The sequence below is a fragment of the Crocuta crocuta genome, unplaced genomic scaffold (assembly GCF_008692635.1).
Source record: "Crocuta crocuta isolate KB4526 unplaced genomic scaffold, BGI_CrCroc_1.0 scaffold50, whole genome shotgun sequence".
In the NCBI taxonomy this organism is placed as follows: Eukaryota; Metazoa; Chordata; class Mammalia; order Carnivora; family Hyaenidae; genus Crocuta; species Crocuta crocuta.
In genome coordinates this window covers 8,293,948-8,310,271 of record NW_027527428.1, presented here as the reverse complement: position 1 = coordinate 8,310,271, position 16,324 = coordinate 8,293,948, and the positions used below count along the sequence as shown (strand labels likewise).

At 53.8% G+C, this 16,324-nt stretch overlaps 1 protein-coding gene across 8 annotated transcripts in view; it reads left to right on the top strand.

Annotated features, from left to right (window-relative positions):
* Positions 1–16,324, top strand: part of QTGAL (queuosine-tRNA galactosyltransferase) — an 88,819-nt gene that overhangs the window by 65,488 nt on the left and 7,007 nt on the right. For 7 of the 8 annotated variants that reach the window (XM_077755937.1, XM_077755930.1, XM_077755964.1 and 4 more), the window contains 4 exons: positions 4,270–4,365; positions 8,423–8,547; positions 13,017–13,239; positions 13,424–13,498. In XM_077755937.1, coding sequence (XP_077612063.1) covers positions 4,270–4,365; positions 8,423–8,547; positions 13,017–13,239; positions 13,424–13,498 — 519 coding nt within the window. Of the gene's footprint in view, positions 1–1,348; positions 1,368–4,269; positions 4,366–8,422; positions 8,548–13,016; positions 13,240–13,423; positions 13,499–16,324 lie in introns of those variants that run through there. The other variant, XM_077755979.1, reaches the window with a different exon arrangement.

Here is a 16,324-nt window from a genome sequence, read left to right as displayed (position 1 = left end):
GGGGGGGGGGGGGGGGGGGGGCCTCTGCTGCTGTGACTGCCCAGCACGAGGTGCTGCTCCCGGGGACCCCGGAGGCGGGACCGCGAGGGCAGCAGGTGATGGGCTGCGGCTTGTGTGCACACACCGTGGTCCACACTTTGCACCTCTCCTCCTGAGGTGAAAGTCCTGGAGGGAACACGCTGTGAAGTTAACAGTTTATTTCTCTAGGTGGTGCACTTAGGGAAGGTTTTAGTTTTTTTCTGCACGATGTTCTGTATTTTGCGTCAATGAATATATATTAATCTTGTACACAGAAAATTGATTACATTCAAAATTTTTGAGTGTTTTCATAAACTAAAGAAATTGCATTGAGTATAAAAGTATAATTATATAGTTATGTGTATCTTTTTTCTCAAAATTCTTTTCCTAAAAATGTTTTTTCAAGGCACAGCTAGCTTTTTCTCTGATTATAATCTTGCTTTTTTTGTTGATGTTTAAGAAATTCAGGGGCGCCTGGGTGGCTCTGTCAGTTAAGTGTCTGCCTTTGGCTCAGGTCATGATCCGACAGCTCGTGAGTTCGAGCCCTGCTTCAGGCTCTGTGTTGACAATGTGGAGTCTGCTTGGGATTCTCCCTCCTCTCTCTCTCTGCCCTTACCCCACTTGCACTTTCTCTCTCTCTCAAAATAAATAAAATACTCTAAAAAGGTTTTCAGAAAATACAGGGGGGCCTGGGTGGTTTAGTCAGTTAAGTGACCAACCTTTGATTTTGGCTCCGGTCATGATCTCATAGTCTTGAGATCATCCCAGTTGGCCTCTGCACTGAATGTGGAGGGAGCCTGCTTCGTATTCATTCTCTCTCTCTCTCTCTCTCTCTCTCTCTCTCTCTCCCTCCCTCTCCCTGCTCCTGCCCTGCCCCCGCCCCTCTTCCCTGCTCACGTCCATGCTCTCTCTAAAAATAAATAAATATAAAAGCCATTCAGAAGATACGGAAAAGAATAAAATAAATCCTGTGTAATCTCAGCAGTCATTGGCGGCTGCTGTTATTCTTTAGGTACATTCCCTTCCATGCATTTATGTATTTTATGGACTCATTCCAAATGTTCCTTGTTGTGCGCTGCTTTTAAGTGTGAAACGGAATCAGGGAAACCTCACTTAGGCTGGGGTGGAGGCGGGCAGGGGAGCTGTCTGCCCAGCACCAGGTCTCGGTTGCAGACCCCGCAGGAGAGGAGGCCCCTTGCAGACGCTGCCTCACTCAGCCCAGCAGCAGCCCAGCCCGTGAGAGGCGGGGACATCCTAGCCAATGGGAAGCCACCANCCCCCCCCCCCCCCCCCCCCCCCCAGAAGAGCCCCCACCCTGACTCTCCAGAACTGCCTGTGCTTCTGTGAAGGTGACCTGGGTGGGAATTCTCTGCTGTTCTCAGTAACCCATTTTTTGCTGATAATTGGCAGTTTTAGTTTTGGTCAACATAATCTACTTGGTACAGTAACCTTCAGTTTTGGGTCCTGTTTCAGATTCTGATTTTGGCATTTGTTGTACACATAGTATTTTTAACTAACATCATTATCGAGGCAGAATTCCTCTGCCATAAAATTCACCCTGTTGAAATGTACAAGCCAGTGTTTCTAGCAGGTTCAAAAAGTCGTGGAGTCTATCTGTTGTTTCCGCTTTGGCTGCCTGTGCTTTGGGTGTCCAAAAAACCCGCTGCCTGATACAGGGCCCTGAGGACCCGCAGGTGGGCTTTCTTCTAAGTGTTTTACTGGTTGAGCTCTTTATTTAGGTCTTTGATCCACTTTGCATTAATTTTTGTATTAATGTGTGTGAGGTAAGGATACAACTTTATGCTTTTCCGTGTGGATGTGCAGTTGTCCCAGCACCATTTGCTGAAAGATGTCTCTCTGTCAGATTGTCTTGGCATCCTTGTTTAAAAAAAAAAAAAAATGAATTGATCGTAAACATAATGGGTTTATTTTGGACTCTGAATTTTGTTCCGTTAATTTTTATGTCTTTCCTTAGGCCAGGACCACAGTGTCTTAATTACTGTAGCTTTGCAATCAGTTTTGAAATTGGAAAGTGAGAGTCCTTAACTTTGTTCAAGGCGGTTTTGGCTATTCTGGGTCCTCTGCATTTCCATGTGACTTTCAGGATCAGTTTATCATTTTCTACAACAACAACAACAACAACAACAACAACAAATAGCAGCTGGGATTTTGATAGGAATTACGTTGATTTTGTAGATTAATTGGGAAGAATTGCCATCTTAATATTTTATCCTTCATTCCATAAAAATGGGATGTCCTGCCATTTATTTGTGTCTTTAATTTGTTTCAAAGATGTTTTATAATTTTCAGTGTATAAGTCTTGCACTCTTTGTTACATTTATCTTTTTGATGCTGTTGTAAATCAAACTGTTTTCTTAATTTCCTTTTTAAAAGGATTGTTCATTATAGGTGTATAGAAATACAGTTGAGTTTTGTATATGAATCGTGTATGCTGAACTTTGCTGAACTAGCTCATTAGTATAAGGCTGAGTGTGTGTTTGCATTACTTTTGGGTTTTCTGTTTATAAGATGGTGTCAGCTGAAAATTGAGACCATTTTACTTTTTCATTTCAAACTAGAAATAAAATGCCTTTTATTTCTCTTATTTCCTAATTGTTCTGGCTATAACTTCCAGGACGATGTTGAATAGAAGTGGCGAGAGTATACATTCTTATCTTGTTCTTGATCTTCAGTGGAAAGTGTTTAGTGTTTCACTATTTTTTTAAGTTTATTTTGGGGGGGGGGGGAAGGGAGTGGGAGAGAGACGGAATACCAAGCAAGCACCGCTATGAGCACAGAGCCCAACTCGGGGGTCCATCTGACACCTGTGAGATCGTGACCTGAGCCGAAATTAAGAGTCGGATGCTTAACCAACTAAGCCACCAGATGCCCCTTTAGTTTGACTAGTTTGTCATGAAAAGATGTTGGATTTTGTCAAATGCTTTTTCTGCATCAAGAGAAAACTGTGTAGTTTCTATTTGTTCTATTAATATGGTATATCACACCACCTTTGTTTTCATATGTTTGTGGAGTTATTTCTAGAGAGTGTTTTGTAAGCCCTAGGAAAGTGAATGGGGTAATTGATGAAACATCAGCGATGCTCTGGTCTCAAGGCTGTCAGACATGATAGCACCATGAGAACAGAGCCCCACGATCTCCCAGGAGCCAGTTAGGAGCCAGACCCACTGTAATTGCCTAGGAGCCCTTGAAACTGCACATCTTCCCTGCAAGCTTTCCCGTAAACACCAGATGTGTGTTTGGTCTGTGTCTGGAGGCTCTTTGTGTTTTTCTCCCATGCTTTCACATTCTTTGATGTTGATACCTGGCGAACATGAAATAAAGACCATGTGCCATTTGCTGCTGCTGCTGTTTCACTGGCAGAGGCACCCTGCACGTCCACTTGGTCTGAGTGTCTCTGGGAGCTTTCTCTTCGGCATGGCTACATATTTTGAGCCAACCTTGCAATCCTGGGATAAATTCCACTTGGTAATGGTGTAGGGTCCTTTTTCTATAATGTCGGGACTCCATTCACTAGTTTTTTGTTGAAGATATTTGCAGCTATGGTCATAAAAGATCTTGGTGTGTAGTTTTGTGGTATTTTTGATGGGCTTTGGTGTCAGGATAATGCTGGCCTCACAGTGTGACTCAGGAAGTGTCCCCTACCCTTTTCTGTTGTTCGGAAGACTTTGTGAAATATTGATATCAATTCGTTAAACATTTGATAGAATTACTGCTGAAGCCCTCTGGACCTGAGCTTTTCTTTGTGGGAAGTTGTGGTTTGGGGTTTTTTTTAATTACTTTTTCAATCTCTTGCTTGTTACAGATCTGTTCATAGTTTCTATTTCTTTTTCAGTCAGTTTCGATGATTCACGTCTTTCTAGGAGGTTATCCATTTCATCTACGCTATCTTTTTATCCCCTTTCAGTTTTTCCATGTTACAATTAAAAGCAGCATATTTAGATTTTGTTTTCACATCANGGGGGGGGGGGGGGGGGCAGGAGAACACAGTCAGTGGCGCTAACCTGGAGACAGGACCCCAGTGGGGCCACGGCTTCTGTTGGCCCCTCCCCCCCATCTGGTGGCCCTGGCACCACGTACTGTTGATGTGGCTGTAAAGTCCCTTGAACTGCTGTACCTACAAAGAAAGGCAAATTCATTTGTCACTTTCTGACTTATGCTTTGTGGGAGAGGAGTTGTTGTCTGGGACAAGGCGTTCTTCTCTGATAATTGTGTCGTCGTCATTGCTTCTAGGTTTTTACCTCCAATGGCCCAACTGTGGTCATGCCCACCTGGTTCTGCTCTCGAGCATGGTTTTCCCACGTGGGCTCATTTGACGAGGGTGGGCAGGTAAGTGTGCGCCCCTTGCAGACCCCCTTCTCTGGGGTAACAACCCCCTGGGGTGCGAATTCCCAGAATCCCAGCCTCCCTAGGTGTGGGTGCTGTGCCCCCTTGCCCTCCCTGGGGATCCAGGGATTAGGGAAGCATCTCCCATGAAGGCCTTCCCAGCACTTCCGCTGGTCGGGCTGAGCGTCCCCGAGAGCATCTGAGGCCCTGGCACCACCTGGGATTTCTGTGAAGGCTGCTGGCATCAGGGCATCCGCGCCTGACTGGTGCAGGCCACAGGCTACCTCATCCTGGCTTAGAGGCTGTTTGTGGGAAATCACAGCGTGCTGCCTGTGGGATGAGGGCCAGGTGGCCTTGGGCACACCGTCTAACCTGGGCTGGGCTCTTCTTCTAAATCCCCTCCTGCCCGCGGGGCCCCCCCGCAGAGCTCGGCCCACACTGGTCTCTGGGGACCCGGCCTCTACCCTTGCTCTCTCTGCCCTTGCCCCTGCGACAGTCTTGTGGTTAATACTGCTAAACTTAATTAAAAAGAAAATCTTAGGGTTAGTTTGTGTATTTTTCCTTAAACTTCCCTTAAATTTGGCTTTGAGAATGCAAGGTCTGGTCTCCATGGTGGAAGAAGGTGGGTTGTGTGTGGGAAGGACTCGTCAGGCCTTTACCATTTTCATCTTTGAGGAGTGCCCCCTCCCCCCCCCACCAGCTGCTGGGCTTAGGGCAGGAGGGAGCCTGGACGTGCAGATGCTGGCAGAGGGTCTCGGCCAGTGGGTTCTTAGGAATCTGGAGACCCGAGGCTGGAAGGTGGGGCTCTGTCTCATGACCCGAGAGATCAGGACCTGAGCCAAAACCTAGAGTTGCACACTCAACCGACCAAGCCCTCGAGGTGCCCATATTGTTGGCGTTCTTCATCAGGTATTTGTTTGCGGGTATTTTCTCCTGTTTGGTTTCTGCATTATGGGAATTCTCACTTCCACCTCCCTGCTCCTCCAGGTTCCATCCTGAGGCATCGGGGCAGTAAGGCTGTGGCTTCCATCCCTGGCGGGTCTGTGTCGCCCCCACCCTGATGTGCTGCCCGCGGCCCGGCCTCCACACTGGGCACCGCGTGGTCACTGCAGGGGCGGCTGCTCGGCCATCCGCAGCCAGCAGCCGTCACCCACTGAGGGGCTGTTTAAATTTCTCTTGGTATTGAAGGCTTGCATTTTGTTCTAGTGGTTATTTCTGTATTTCTCTCTTTTTAAATGTCCTTAATCCTGTGTGTTCTTCTTCAACCTTTTCTGCTCTGCTATTTTCCAGCTTCTAAAGGTGTTCTGATGCCCCCCCCCCCACTTCCTGTACAACCGGCAGTGAGACCCTCTCGTTCCCTCCCCCACGTTGCTGTGTGGTGTCAAGTAATGTTGGAAGATACACACACGTGGCTGCATCTCCCACCCGACCCTGCGTCCACAGCCATACACGTCCCGCTGCTTGAGGGACACAGGCCGGACACAACACCCTTGGCTCATTTTCTTTCCTTGAGAGTGAAAATTCTGTTCTATTGTTGCCTAGGTTTGTTGCTTTCGAGAGACTGACACCGAATTCTCTTTGCCTGGTGAGGCACGTGATCTTCTTGCCTGGAGGCTCTGAGAAAAGTATTTCCTTGTTAGGAACTAATAGCTTCCCAGGGACGTACCTGCTGCGAATTCCAGTACGGGGAAGGCGTCTGCCCGTATATCCGAGCATTTTCCTTGGCAGGTACTTCTCAGTGCGCCCTCTGCTCTGTTTTCTTCTTCTGTTTTGCAGACTCCAGTTTTACATCAGTGGGATGTTCCCTGACTGTACTCTCAGGAACTTTCTCTCCCACTCTTACGTTTTTTACTATATAGCCTTCATTTCTCATGATTTTATCTTTTCCTTCTATTTCTATTCTGAGTTCAATCCGTCCTTATTTTGGAAGTTCATTGAGGTATAATTCACATAGCATACATTTCATCTGTTTAAACATGCAGTTGGATGTATTCTAGGTAACGCCAGGCCCACACTCACCAGTCTGCTGCCAGGAGAGGCACATTTCCACTCCACCGCCGGCACACGCCCATCTGCCCCCCGCCCCGCCCTGGGTCCCCTCACATTCTCAGGTGCAGGGACTGTCCCTGCTGATCTGACTCATGATTGGGGGTCGAATCATGATTTGTTGTGGGTACATCAGCAGATTGAATTGTATCCATCTGGGGAAGTGTGTGATTTTCTGCTTTCTCTCACACGGGCTCCACCTAGATGAAGACTTTGCCCGTCCCTGTGCTCCCTGGGTCGCCCACGACTTGCCCTCCTGCCACAGCAGCGCAGCAGTCCCAGACTGTGCGGGGGCTGGCACCGGCCCTGTGCTCCGTCTGCCCCCAGCCCCCTCCACCCCATCTCCGNCACACCCACGCACCCCCCCCCTCCACCTGGAACAACCCCAGTGGAGGACCTGGGCTCCTCCCCGGCCGCATCACCACTGCCATCTCAGCCTCTACAGTTTTCGGCCACAGGAGCCTCAACTCCTAGTGGCCGGGTGCCCAGGATGGTGGACCAGTGGCTCAGACTCTCTGACTCGAGGGGAGTGGTGGCGCTCCAGGGCCACATCCGACTAAATTCTCGCTCTCCTTCTTGCCATAAAGAAGGAAGCCCTGAAGGTGACGGTGACTTCTTCCAGGTCCCAAGAAGAAAGCGCACCTTTTCTTTCCCTTTCCTAAACCTGTAAACTGCACAGAGTTAGTTTGCTCTTTAAAGGTTTGAAAAGACAGAAAATTAGAAAAAAGGGAAATACACAAACCACCTGTGACCTTGTCACCACAAAGCCGCTCTGACCTTCTGAGTGTGGCCCACGTGTTTAATTTCCTGTGGACACACTTTTAGCCTCTGCCACAAACAGTTTTGAAGCCTGATTTTTACCTTAACGTTTTAGTATAAATCTTTTCATGTCATCATAGTCTCTGTAAAAACTAGTCCTTCAGGTCTCATGTGCTGAGATACCTGTCTGCCTGCACGTTGGAAACGAGGGTGTTCATGGCTCTTCCCCCCCGTTAGCCAGCCCGCCGCGGGTGGCACGGGCTCTGTGCCCACGGCTGTGTCACCCTGCCTTGAGCATGTGGGGTCCGCCCATAACAAAAGAAAGTGTGCGCTGGACCCCTTGGCCGGGACTCCCAGGGCCGTGCTGGCCTCATGAGGGACCCAGGTGGACAGACTGGGGCACCAGCTGGCTTTATGGAGCTGACTTTGGGGACAAGAGCCGAGCAGGGAGATGCGCCCAGTGCCGCGCGCTCCCTGGTGGGGCTCAGCCCTTCCAGAAGTGTCCGGCCCTGAGCCTGAAGCTGCGCTCCTGGGGAACCAGCAGACCAGGCATACTGGGAGGGGTGGTCCCCAACGCTCTGAGGCCCGGCACAGACCGCCAGTCTGGGGACGTGCTTGCCCCGTGGAGACAGCATCTCCCAGGGCTCCATCTCCTGGGTGCAGCCCTGCGACCCTCCCCCTGGGGAGAGAGGCAAACGGGGCAGCAGCCTGGAGAGGCCTGGCGGTGGCGCCAGCCCTGGAGGACAGGCTGTGGGCGCTGAGGAGACCAGGCGCCACCGGCTCCGCTCACTGTGCACCTTCTGTGGCCCACGGCTGGCGGCCAGGACCCAGACCTCTCCTCCCGCATGACCGTCACTCTTGAGTTTAGGGAATGAAAAGGGAGCAGAGTTAGTGTCTGGCTTCCAGCTTCCGTGGTCACCACCGAGGACGGGCTGAGTTCTCTCAAGACAGAGAGGCCCAGGGGAAAGCTCTCAGGGACCCCGTTCATGGGGAGGGAGCATGAGCGAGGGCGCCGCTGGGGACGCCTGTCCACCCCAGGCCCCCAGCTCTTCCTGGCTAGCACGTCCTGTCCTGAGGTGACATCACACACTTGAGTGCTGGGCCCGCCCGTGACGCTGGAGGCCGGCCGGCAAGGCCGGGCGTGAGTCCCCGTGCCCAGTCAGTCACCTGAGTCAACGCACACACAGAAGCTCCTGGCACGGCTGTGGTGTGCAGAGCCGCCAGCAATGGTCGATGCTTCTGTCTCGCCCTGCAGGGTGTGCCTGAGGACCTGCTCTTCTTCTACGACCACCTCAGAAAGGGCGGCGGGGTCGTCCGCGTGGACCAGTGTCTCCTGCTCTACCGCTACCTCCCCAGCGCGGCCACACACTCTGTCCTCGAGTATGTAGGTCCCAGGACTCCAGACCTGCTTTGGGGACCATGAGGGGCTGAGGGCCAAGGTCCAGGGTCAAGGGTGAGAGGTTGGGGTCCAGGGTCAAGCATGAGGGGTCAGGGTCTGGGGTCAAGTATGAGGGGCTGGGGGCCAGGGTCGAGCATGAGGGGTCAGGGTATGGGGAGAAGGGTGAAGGGCAGGGACTGGGCGGGGGGGGGGGGGGGGGCAGTGTGCAGGGCCAGCCAAGGTCTAAGCCAGGATCAGTGCAGTAGACACAGGTTACCTGGGGCGGGTCTCTACCCCAGGTGAGTGTGGCAGGTGTGGGTACACCGAGTCTGTGGCCTTCATGGGGGGATTCTGCCCCAGGGTCTGTGGTCGTGGTTTCCCCAGGATGAAGGCCGTATGTCTGTCCCCTTTCATAATGAGGTAGAATTCTCACGTACGTATTCTTTGAAGTCTTGGTCTCAGTTGCCATGAGCTGATAGGAGCCTCCCAGGGAGCCCGGTGCCCACCTAACTCGGCTATAGGTGGGCTCACTGCGCCTTCTCTGCCTCCACCGAGGGGGCTGCCCTGATGGCACCTGCTCTGTCCCATGTCCCCAGGGGCCGGCGTGCCCTAGGGCATGTCCTTCCAGGGCAGAACATAGAGGAGGGGGAAGCGAGGGAAGGGGTTTGTTCCTATTTCTTAAGTTTGAACTGTGTGTTGGCGTATTTGTCACAATTACAAGTGTGTGTCCCCTTGGTGCCTCGCTGTTGTGACACTGCTCATTTTTAGAAACAGGGTTGGGGGAACTGGGCCCTCTGAACGCAAAGAGCTTGACTCAGGGGCTCATTCATGTCTTGGAAGTGGGGTTCACCGTGGGACTCCCCCGAAGGCTGCGGCCTCCGTCTGGGGAGGGCTGCCGTCCACCTACCGGGGCATGTGGTGCCGGTCTGTGTGACCGTTGTGGGCAGGGCCCAGACTGCAGCATCCGCATTGCCTGGGGGGGTCACGTGTGTTGTTGGGTGTTGAAACTAAGCTCTGTTTTCCAGCTTTCAGTAAAAGAGCTTGATTTGGGTTGTCCTCTGTTAAATCTGAATTTTATATAATAGCTCTGGTGGGGCATCATTGTTTGGGGTTTGTTGTCATGAAGCTGACTCCATGCAAGTGTGATTTGCGCCCAAGGGGAAAAGGTCACGTCACAGGACAAAGCGCCAGGTGTGTGTGTGCATCTAATGACAGTCTCCACGTGAAAAACCCCAGCAGAAACATACAAGTCCTCAGCTACAGTCAGAGCGCTTTGTGCCACGTGCCAGGGACCAAGCAAAGCAGAGGAAATCTGCGGCTGCGTCACCCTGGGAACCTCGGCCTGACCCGGGACAGACACTCAGCCACAGAAGACGTCCCTGTAAGATGCAAGATGGACAATACTTTGGACCAGAAAACAACTCTGAACCAGTTTCAAATGATTGCAGTCACACAAGATGTGTTTTATAGCTGCATAGAATTAAGTTAGAAATCATTAACCCATCCTAAAAATCCAAAATACTTGGCAATTAGGCAACCAAGGAAAAAAATCACAAAGGAAATTAGAAAAAAGTTTAATTTGCTGAAACTAAAATGGTCACAGTTTATGGGATCAGCTGGAGCACACAATCCACATGTTTGCAATGAACGATTGAAAACGCAGTTAAGAAACCTGTGTGGCATCAAACATAAAATACTCGTGGATGCATTTCACACAGTGTGTTTGTGTCCTTGGGAAAGTGCTGAGGGAAATGAAGGAACCCCTGGGCGCGGACACGGGGGCGCCACCTTGTGAGTCTGAAGACGGGCAGTGCTGGGGCAGGAGCCTCCCGAACTCACGGTCCCAGGACAGGAGTCTGCTGGCTTCTTGGTGCAAATTGATAACCTGGTTCTGAAATCCTCGTGGAAAATTAAAGGACCCAGAATGGCCGAAACAACCTTGAAAAGAGAAAATTTGAGGACTACCCGTGCTCGATTTCAGCACTGAAGCCACGGCACAGGGTGGACAGAGACCAGGGAAAGAGAGAGTCCAGAAATACACTCAAAATTGTATCATAGACTGATTTTCAACAAAGTCCCCAAAGGCATTTAATGGAAAAGGAAAATATTTTCAACAAGTAGAACAAGTAGATGTCCACATGGGAAAAGATGGAGGAAAGAGAATCACTCACCGTACAGAAGAACTAATTCCAGATGGATCTTAGACACAAACATAGAAACAGCTAAAACAGGGGCGCCTGGGGGCTCAGTCGGTTAAGCGTCCGACTTCGGCTCAGGTCATGATCTCACGGTTTGTGGGTTCGAGCCCCACGTCGGGCTCTGTGCTGACTGCCAGCTCAGAGCCTGGAGCTGCTTCAGACTCTATCTCCCTCTCTCTCTGACCCTCCTCTGCTCATGCTGTCTCTCTCTCAGGAGGAAAAAAAAAAAACATTAAAAAGAAGCAGCTAAAACAGAAAGCGTCTGGAGCAAACACCAGGGCACATCTTCACAACTCCATGGCAGACAAAAACTTATCAGCGAGGACATGAGAATCATTAGCCATTTAAAAATTCATAAAGTGGATTTGATAAAAACCTCAAAAGACACCATTAGGAAGATGAGTGGTGGACTGTGGGGCGGAGAGGAGATACTCACCATCCACGCATCTGCAGGAGAACCAAACAGAAGGCACAGAAAGAACCCCAAGCACCAGGAAGAAAGGCAACAACACATTTCACAAAACAATACCGTGTAATATGTAAATAACGCACACCTACTACACATCCAGCAGAAGGGCCAAAGTTCATGTCTGCCGACTCCAAAGGGTGGCAAGAGTGTGGACCTGCCAGAACTGTCCTGCTCTGTCCGCAGGAGTGCTTAGTAGGACGTCTGGCACTTTTTAAATTAATTAACATCCCCGGTGCCTCAGCAGTCCCGTGTGGGTGTTCAGGCAAGAGCCGTGGAAACATCGTTCAGCGCAGCCGAGAACTGGGAACAACCCAAATGAGCACAGTAACGGAACAGATAAACTACTGACAGATACAGGGACTGGGGTTGAGATCAAAGCAACACGGTCACTAAAGAAGCTGGACACAAGAGCGTGTGTTTGTGGGATGTGCTTCCTCAGACGCTCCAGCCAGGCGGAGAGTCCCTGCCCTTCGTCATCACCAGTCCACACGGGGGGCGTGGCCGGCGTGCGCGTGGCCACTGGATCCAGCGTTTGGTGGCGGTGATCAGAACTAGATAGAAATTAGATCCGTGATATGGGGACGTTGGGCACCCCACGTGTGCCGTCAAGGGTGGGACACTGGGGCTCTCCTGTCATCATCATGAATGTTCCCATCTGTGCCGTCACCTTAGATTCTAGGAAGATGGGGGAAGGACCTCTCTCTAGGACTTGGTGGAGGCCCACGGTGTGGCAGGAGCCCCCGTGTCCAGGAAGGACCAGGCCGCAGGCCACGGGCTTTGTCCCCACACGCCTTCATCTTGTTTGCATGGGATCAGTGTCTTTTATGTTGAGAGGTTTCTTTCTTTTTTGCAGCGTGAGGCTTTGCCACCCACAACACAAAAGAAGTGATCTCATGTTAGTTTCTGTGTTGGATTAAATGCTTTGAGCTGTGAGTGGCAAAACCTCAGAGTAATGAGCTTTAATTACACCCTCGGGCTTGTCGAGAGTGGCGTTTCCTGACTCTGCCCGGAGGCCCCCGGTGAGAGCTCTCCCTGGCTGTCCTTGTTTTTAAACTGAGAATGGCCAGCAGTTACCTCATTCAGCAGTTTTCATCATATTTCCCGCGCAGCCGCGTTCCCAGCCCCACGGCCAAGGCCAGCTCGGTGGGTATGTGGGGGGTCACACCTTCACCCGCATCTTTACGCTTAGACTGCCCGGGGACGGCTCCCTGACCGCTCGCACTGCCCGCCCGGAGCGTTATGTCCGCGGCAGAATCCACCTTTTTCCCTGAGACCTGCCCTTCTGCTCGGCCTCACGGGCACACGGTCTGCCGCCACCCACCACCCCGCCCGAGGGCTTGCCACCTTCTCCTGTGGCCTCTGACCCAGTGGCTGCCGACCCCTCCCCACTTGGGCATTTGCTCTGCAGCCACCGGGGGCGGGGCAGGGAGACTGGCCCCTGGGGACATGCTGGTCTGCAGGTCGCCAGCCGTGCTGCTGCAGGAACTGTCCTGTTGCCCGTAAAGCACGTGGTTGTGACAGTTTCTACGTGGTCTCATCATGTGCTGGCACCCTGGGGCCCCGGGCACCTGAGCAGACTGGAGGTGCGGGCGGCCCCCCTGCGTGGCCCCCTGCCCTGTGCCTGGCGTCCCTTAGGGCCCCTGAGGACACGGCCCTGAGGAAGGCACGTGCCAGCGCTGGGGCTGTGTGGGTGAGGTGGCACGACCCTGGTTCACCCATCATTCCTCCAGCAGACCCGAGGTGGGGAGGAAGGCCTGGGCAGCTGGAGGCCCTGCTCACGTGGTTCACCCCCCCTCCCCCCCAGGAGCACCATCTGGACCCACCGCGTCCACTTCCTGGAAGAACGGGCGCTGCCGCGCTGGGCCGCCTTCACCATCTGGAACGCGGGCAGGCAGGGCCGCCGGCTCTATCGCAGCCTGACAGCCAGGGCGCAGCGCAAGGTNCCGCCCTGTCCCCAGGTGGTTGCCTTCTGTGACGTGGATGAGAACAAGATCAGGAAAGGCTTCTACTGTCACGAAGACTCTCAGGTGTGTGGGGCCCCTCCAGGGAGGGGAGGGTGGGGATCTCGGGCCCCAGAATGACCAGGGTCCCTGCCCCGCCTGTCCTCTCACTGGAGGGCACCTCAGGGCTGGACGGGGGGAAGGAATCAGGGCGGCCACGGGCCCACGTGGCCAGCACGGACCCGAGCCCACGAGGCCTCTCGCCCCTCAGGAAAGGCCCAAGCCCCGGATTCCGATCCTGCACTTCCGAGCCGCACGGCCGCCCTTCGTCATCTGCGTGAAGCTGGTAAGTGTCAGCCGTGGCCGGGCTCCACTGACGACCGCGTGGCTGGGACATGCCCCCAGTTGTGGGATTGCGACGTCTGACGTGGGGCTTGGGCAGAGGTGTTGGGAGAGGCCGCCACAGTGCCCTTGCAAAATGGGCTGCCTTTCTATAAAAGCAATGTTTTTTGGAAACTTGCTCAGTGCCAGGCCTGAGGCACTTTCTGGGCACTTATCAGATGCCCTGGCAAAGATGAAGGGTGGCAGGTGGTGAAAGTACCACCAAGATGCACCTCTGACCCAGCACTGCGGCCCCCATGCCCAGGGCTGTCCCGAGAGCTCTCCCCGCCACATCCTCCCCCTTCCGCTGAGGTCACGGGCATGGTGCCCGCTTCACAGCTCCGGCTTTGTGTGGGGATCACACAGTGACGATCACACAGCGTCTGCTTGCCCGAGTCAGGCTGGCCTGTGAATTCACTCGTTGCCCACTAACACCCCACATGCTGAAATCTGGCCGTGGGCCCTGGTCACGTCCAGCCTGGCAACAGCAAGGGCACAGTCCGCACATTCTCGTGACTGGAGACCTGAAGGGTCTTGGAAGGCCCCGCCCCACCCCCACGTGCCTTCATGCGGCCTCCAGAGGGCTCTGCCCGCCTCTTCCGCCAGACAAGGGCTCTGTCAGCTCGTGCTCCCAGGGCCGCCTCTTGCCCGGCTGACGTCTGCACAGACTCTGGTGCCCGTCCTTCATTGGTTAGAGCGGCAGACCTTTTCTTCCACAAGGGACTTGCCTTTCCATGGATTCTTCCAGAAAAGGTTACTTTCGTAACCTTCTCTCACGATGAACAGCTGTGTCCCAGTGAGGACCTCCTTCTGTGGGGTCAGAAAGCTGCTTTCTCGTTTATATAAACGTAAACGCGAAGTGTCATCCTTCACGTTTGAGTCCGTACCCTACGGGACCAGGCCAGCTCCGGCGGGCAGGCTGTGCAGCAGGCCTCACGATGGGGCGCAGGGCTTGCTGCGGGGGGAGGGGGGCTGTGGCACAGGCGGGGACACGGGCACCACCTCCAGCAGCTGCCCGCCCGTGAGGCTGTAGTCAGCATGCCAGGAGCCTTCACGGAGGCAGAGTCCATCCCTGCTCCAAGCCTTGGGCTTGGGGAGCCTGCGGCCCTGCGCACGGCGGGACTGGGCAGGGAGGGGCACCTTCTTCCCTGCTGGCTGCTTTAAGACCCTGTGGGGGGCCCAGCACCCCCGGACGTAGACGTGGGTCAGGTGGGGGCAGCGGCCCGGGAAGGGCCCGTAGGCAGGACTGGGAGAACAGCTCTGGGTTCTGGGCTCTGTCTCTTGCTCAAGGGGCCGCTCGGAGGGAGGCCCCCGAGGGTGGAGAGCGGCCGTGAGGCAGCCTCGCTCAGGCCCATCCCGAGCCGGACTCCAGCCGGGGGAAACCGCGGGAAACCGCGGGAGGCAGCCGCGTGCTGTCCCAGGCGCTACTCCGCCAGTGCTGCTTGTTTCTCGGCAACGCGACGGACTTGCAAGGTGGTGAAACCATCAGAAAAGAACCAGCCCCCGCCCCCCCCCCATCCTGCCATCGCGGGTGGTTAGAGCCCCGCATCTGTGAGTGTCCGTGCAGTTTGTGCGGAAGCGTGTCCATCTCGGAAGTGTGGGGTCACTGGGTCACCATGTTTGTTTTGGGAACCAGTTTTCCGCAGTGGCGGCACCGGTTCCCATTCCCACCACCACGCAGGGCGCCAGCGTCTCCACGCTCATCCGCTAGCGGTGGCGGCCCGGCCGCCCGGGTGGCTGCCAACTGCTCCCACCCGTGGTTTTGATCCTGCGTTTCCCTGACAACCGAAGACGCCGTGTCTCTGAGCCGCTTGTTGGCCATTCGGGTGTCCTGTCTGGAGAAACATCTGTTGGCGTCCTTCGCCCATTTTGTCTCCGGGTTTCGTCTTGTTGAGCCGTAGGAGTTCGTGTATTCCAGATGTGGGTCCTCCCTCTCGTGCGGGTTCTCTTCTTTTCTCTCTTAATGGGGTCCTTTGGTACAAAAAGTATTTAATTTTGACAAAGTCCAATTCCTCTGTTTTTGACTTGGTTGCTCATGTTTTTGGTGCAATAGCCGAGAAACCATCGCCAAACCCAGGGCCGCCATGGTTTCCCCCTGCGTTTCCCTCCGAGTGTCGTGTATGGTGGGCAGATGGCGGCCGGCCCCGTTCTCGGGCACATGGCCGTCTAGCTGTCTGGGCACCATGGCCGAGCGAGCTCTGTCCCGACTGTCACCCTGAGGTTTTGTTCGGCTTGCCTGTTTGCCAGCTTGACTCTTTACTTAACTCCTGCTACGTGGTGACGTACCACACGCTGGCCTCACACAACACACACTTCGTGCCTCACAGTGTGCGTGGTTCAGAGTCAGGCACCACAGGCGGGGCCTCCGGGCTCTCGCGAAGCTGCTGGAGGGGTGCCGGCCAAGACGTGGTCACAGGGGGAGGCCTGCCCGGACCGGGGTCTGCTAGCACGACGGAAGTCACGGTAACGCGTCACCGAGTCACAGAAGTGACCTCCCACCCCTTCCTTGGCCGTGCCCCACGGCTGGTGCAGCCTGCACTCCAGGACAGGGGGTGACACAGACCCACCTCTGGCCACCCGGCTGTGGGTTTTCTGGTCTGAAAGCAGTTTCCTGAAGGGAACAAGGCTGTTTAAAGCGGAGATAAGCAAGGTTCCAAGTTGCTGGGGAAACCGGGTGCATAATTATAAGGTTGCACAATGAACACTTAAATTCTGCACAAACATATTCGTAATTTTTCAGAGGAGATGAGCTCTGCTAAGGGTCTGCTTCTCTGGGTATTGCCGGGAGTTA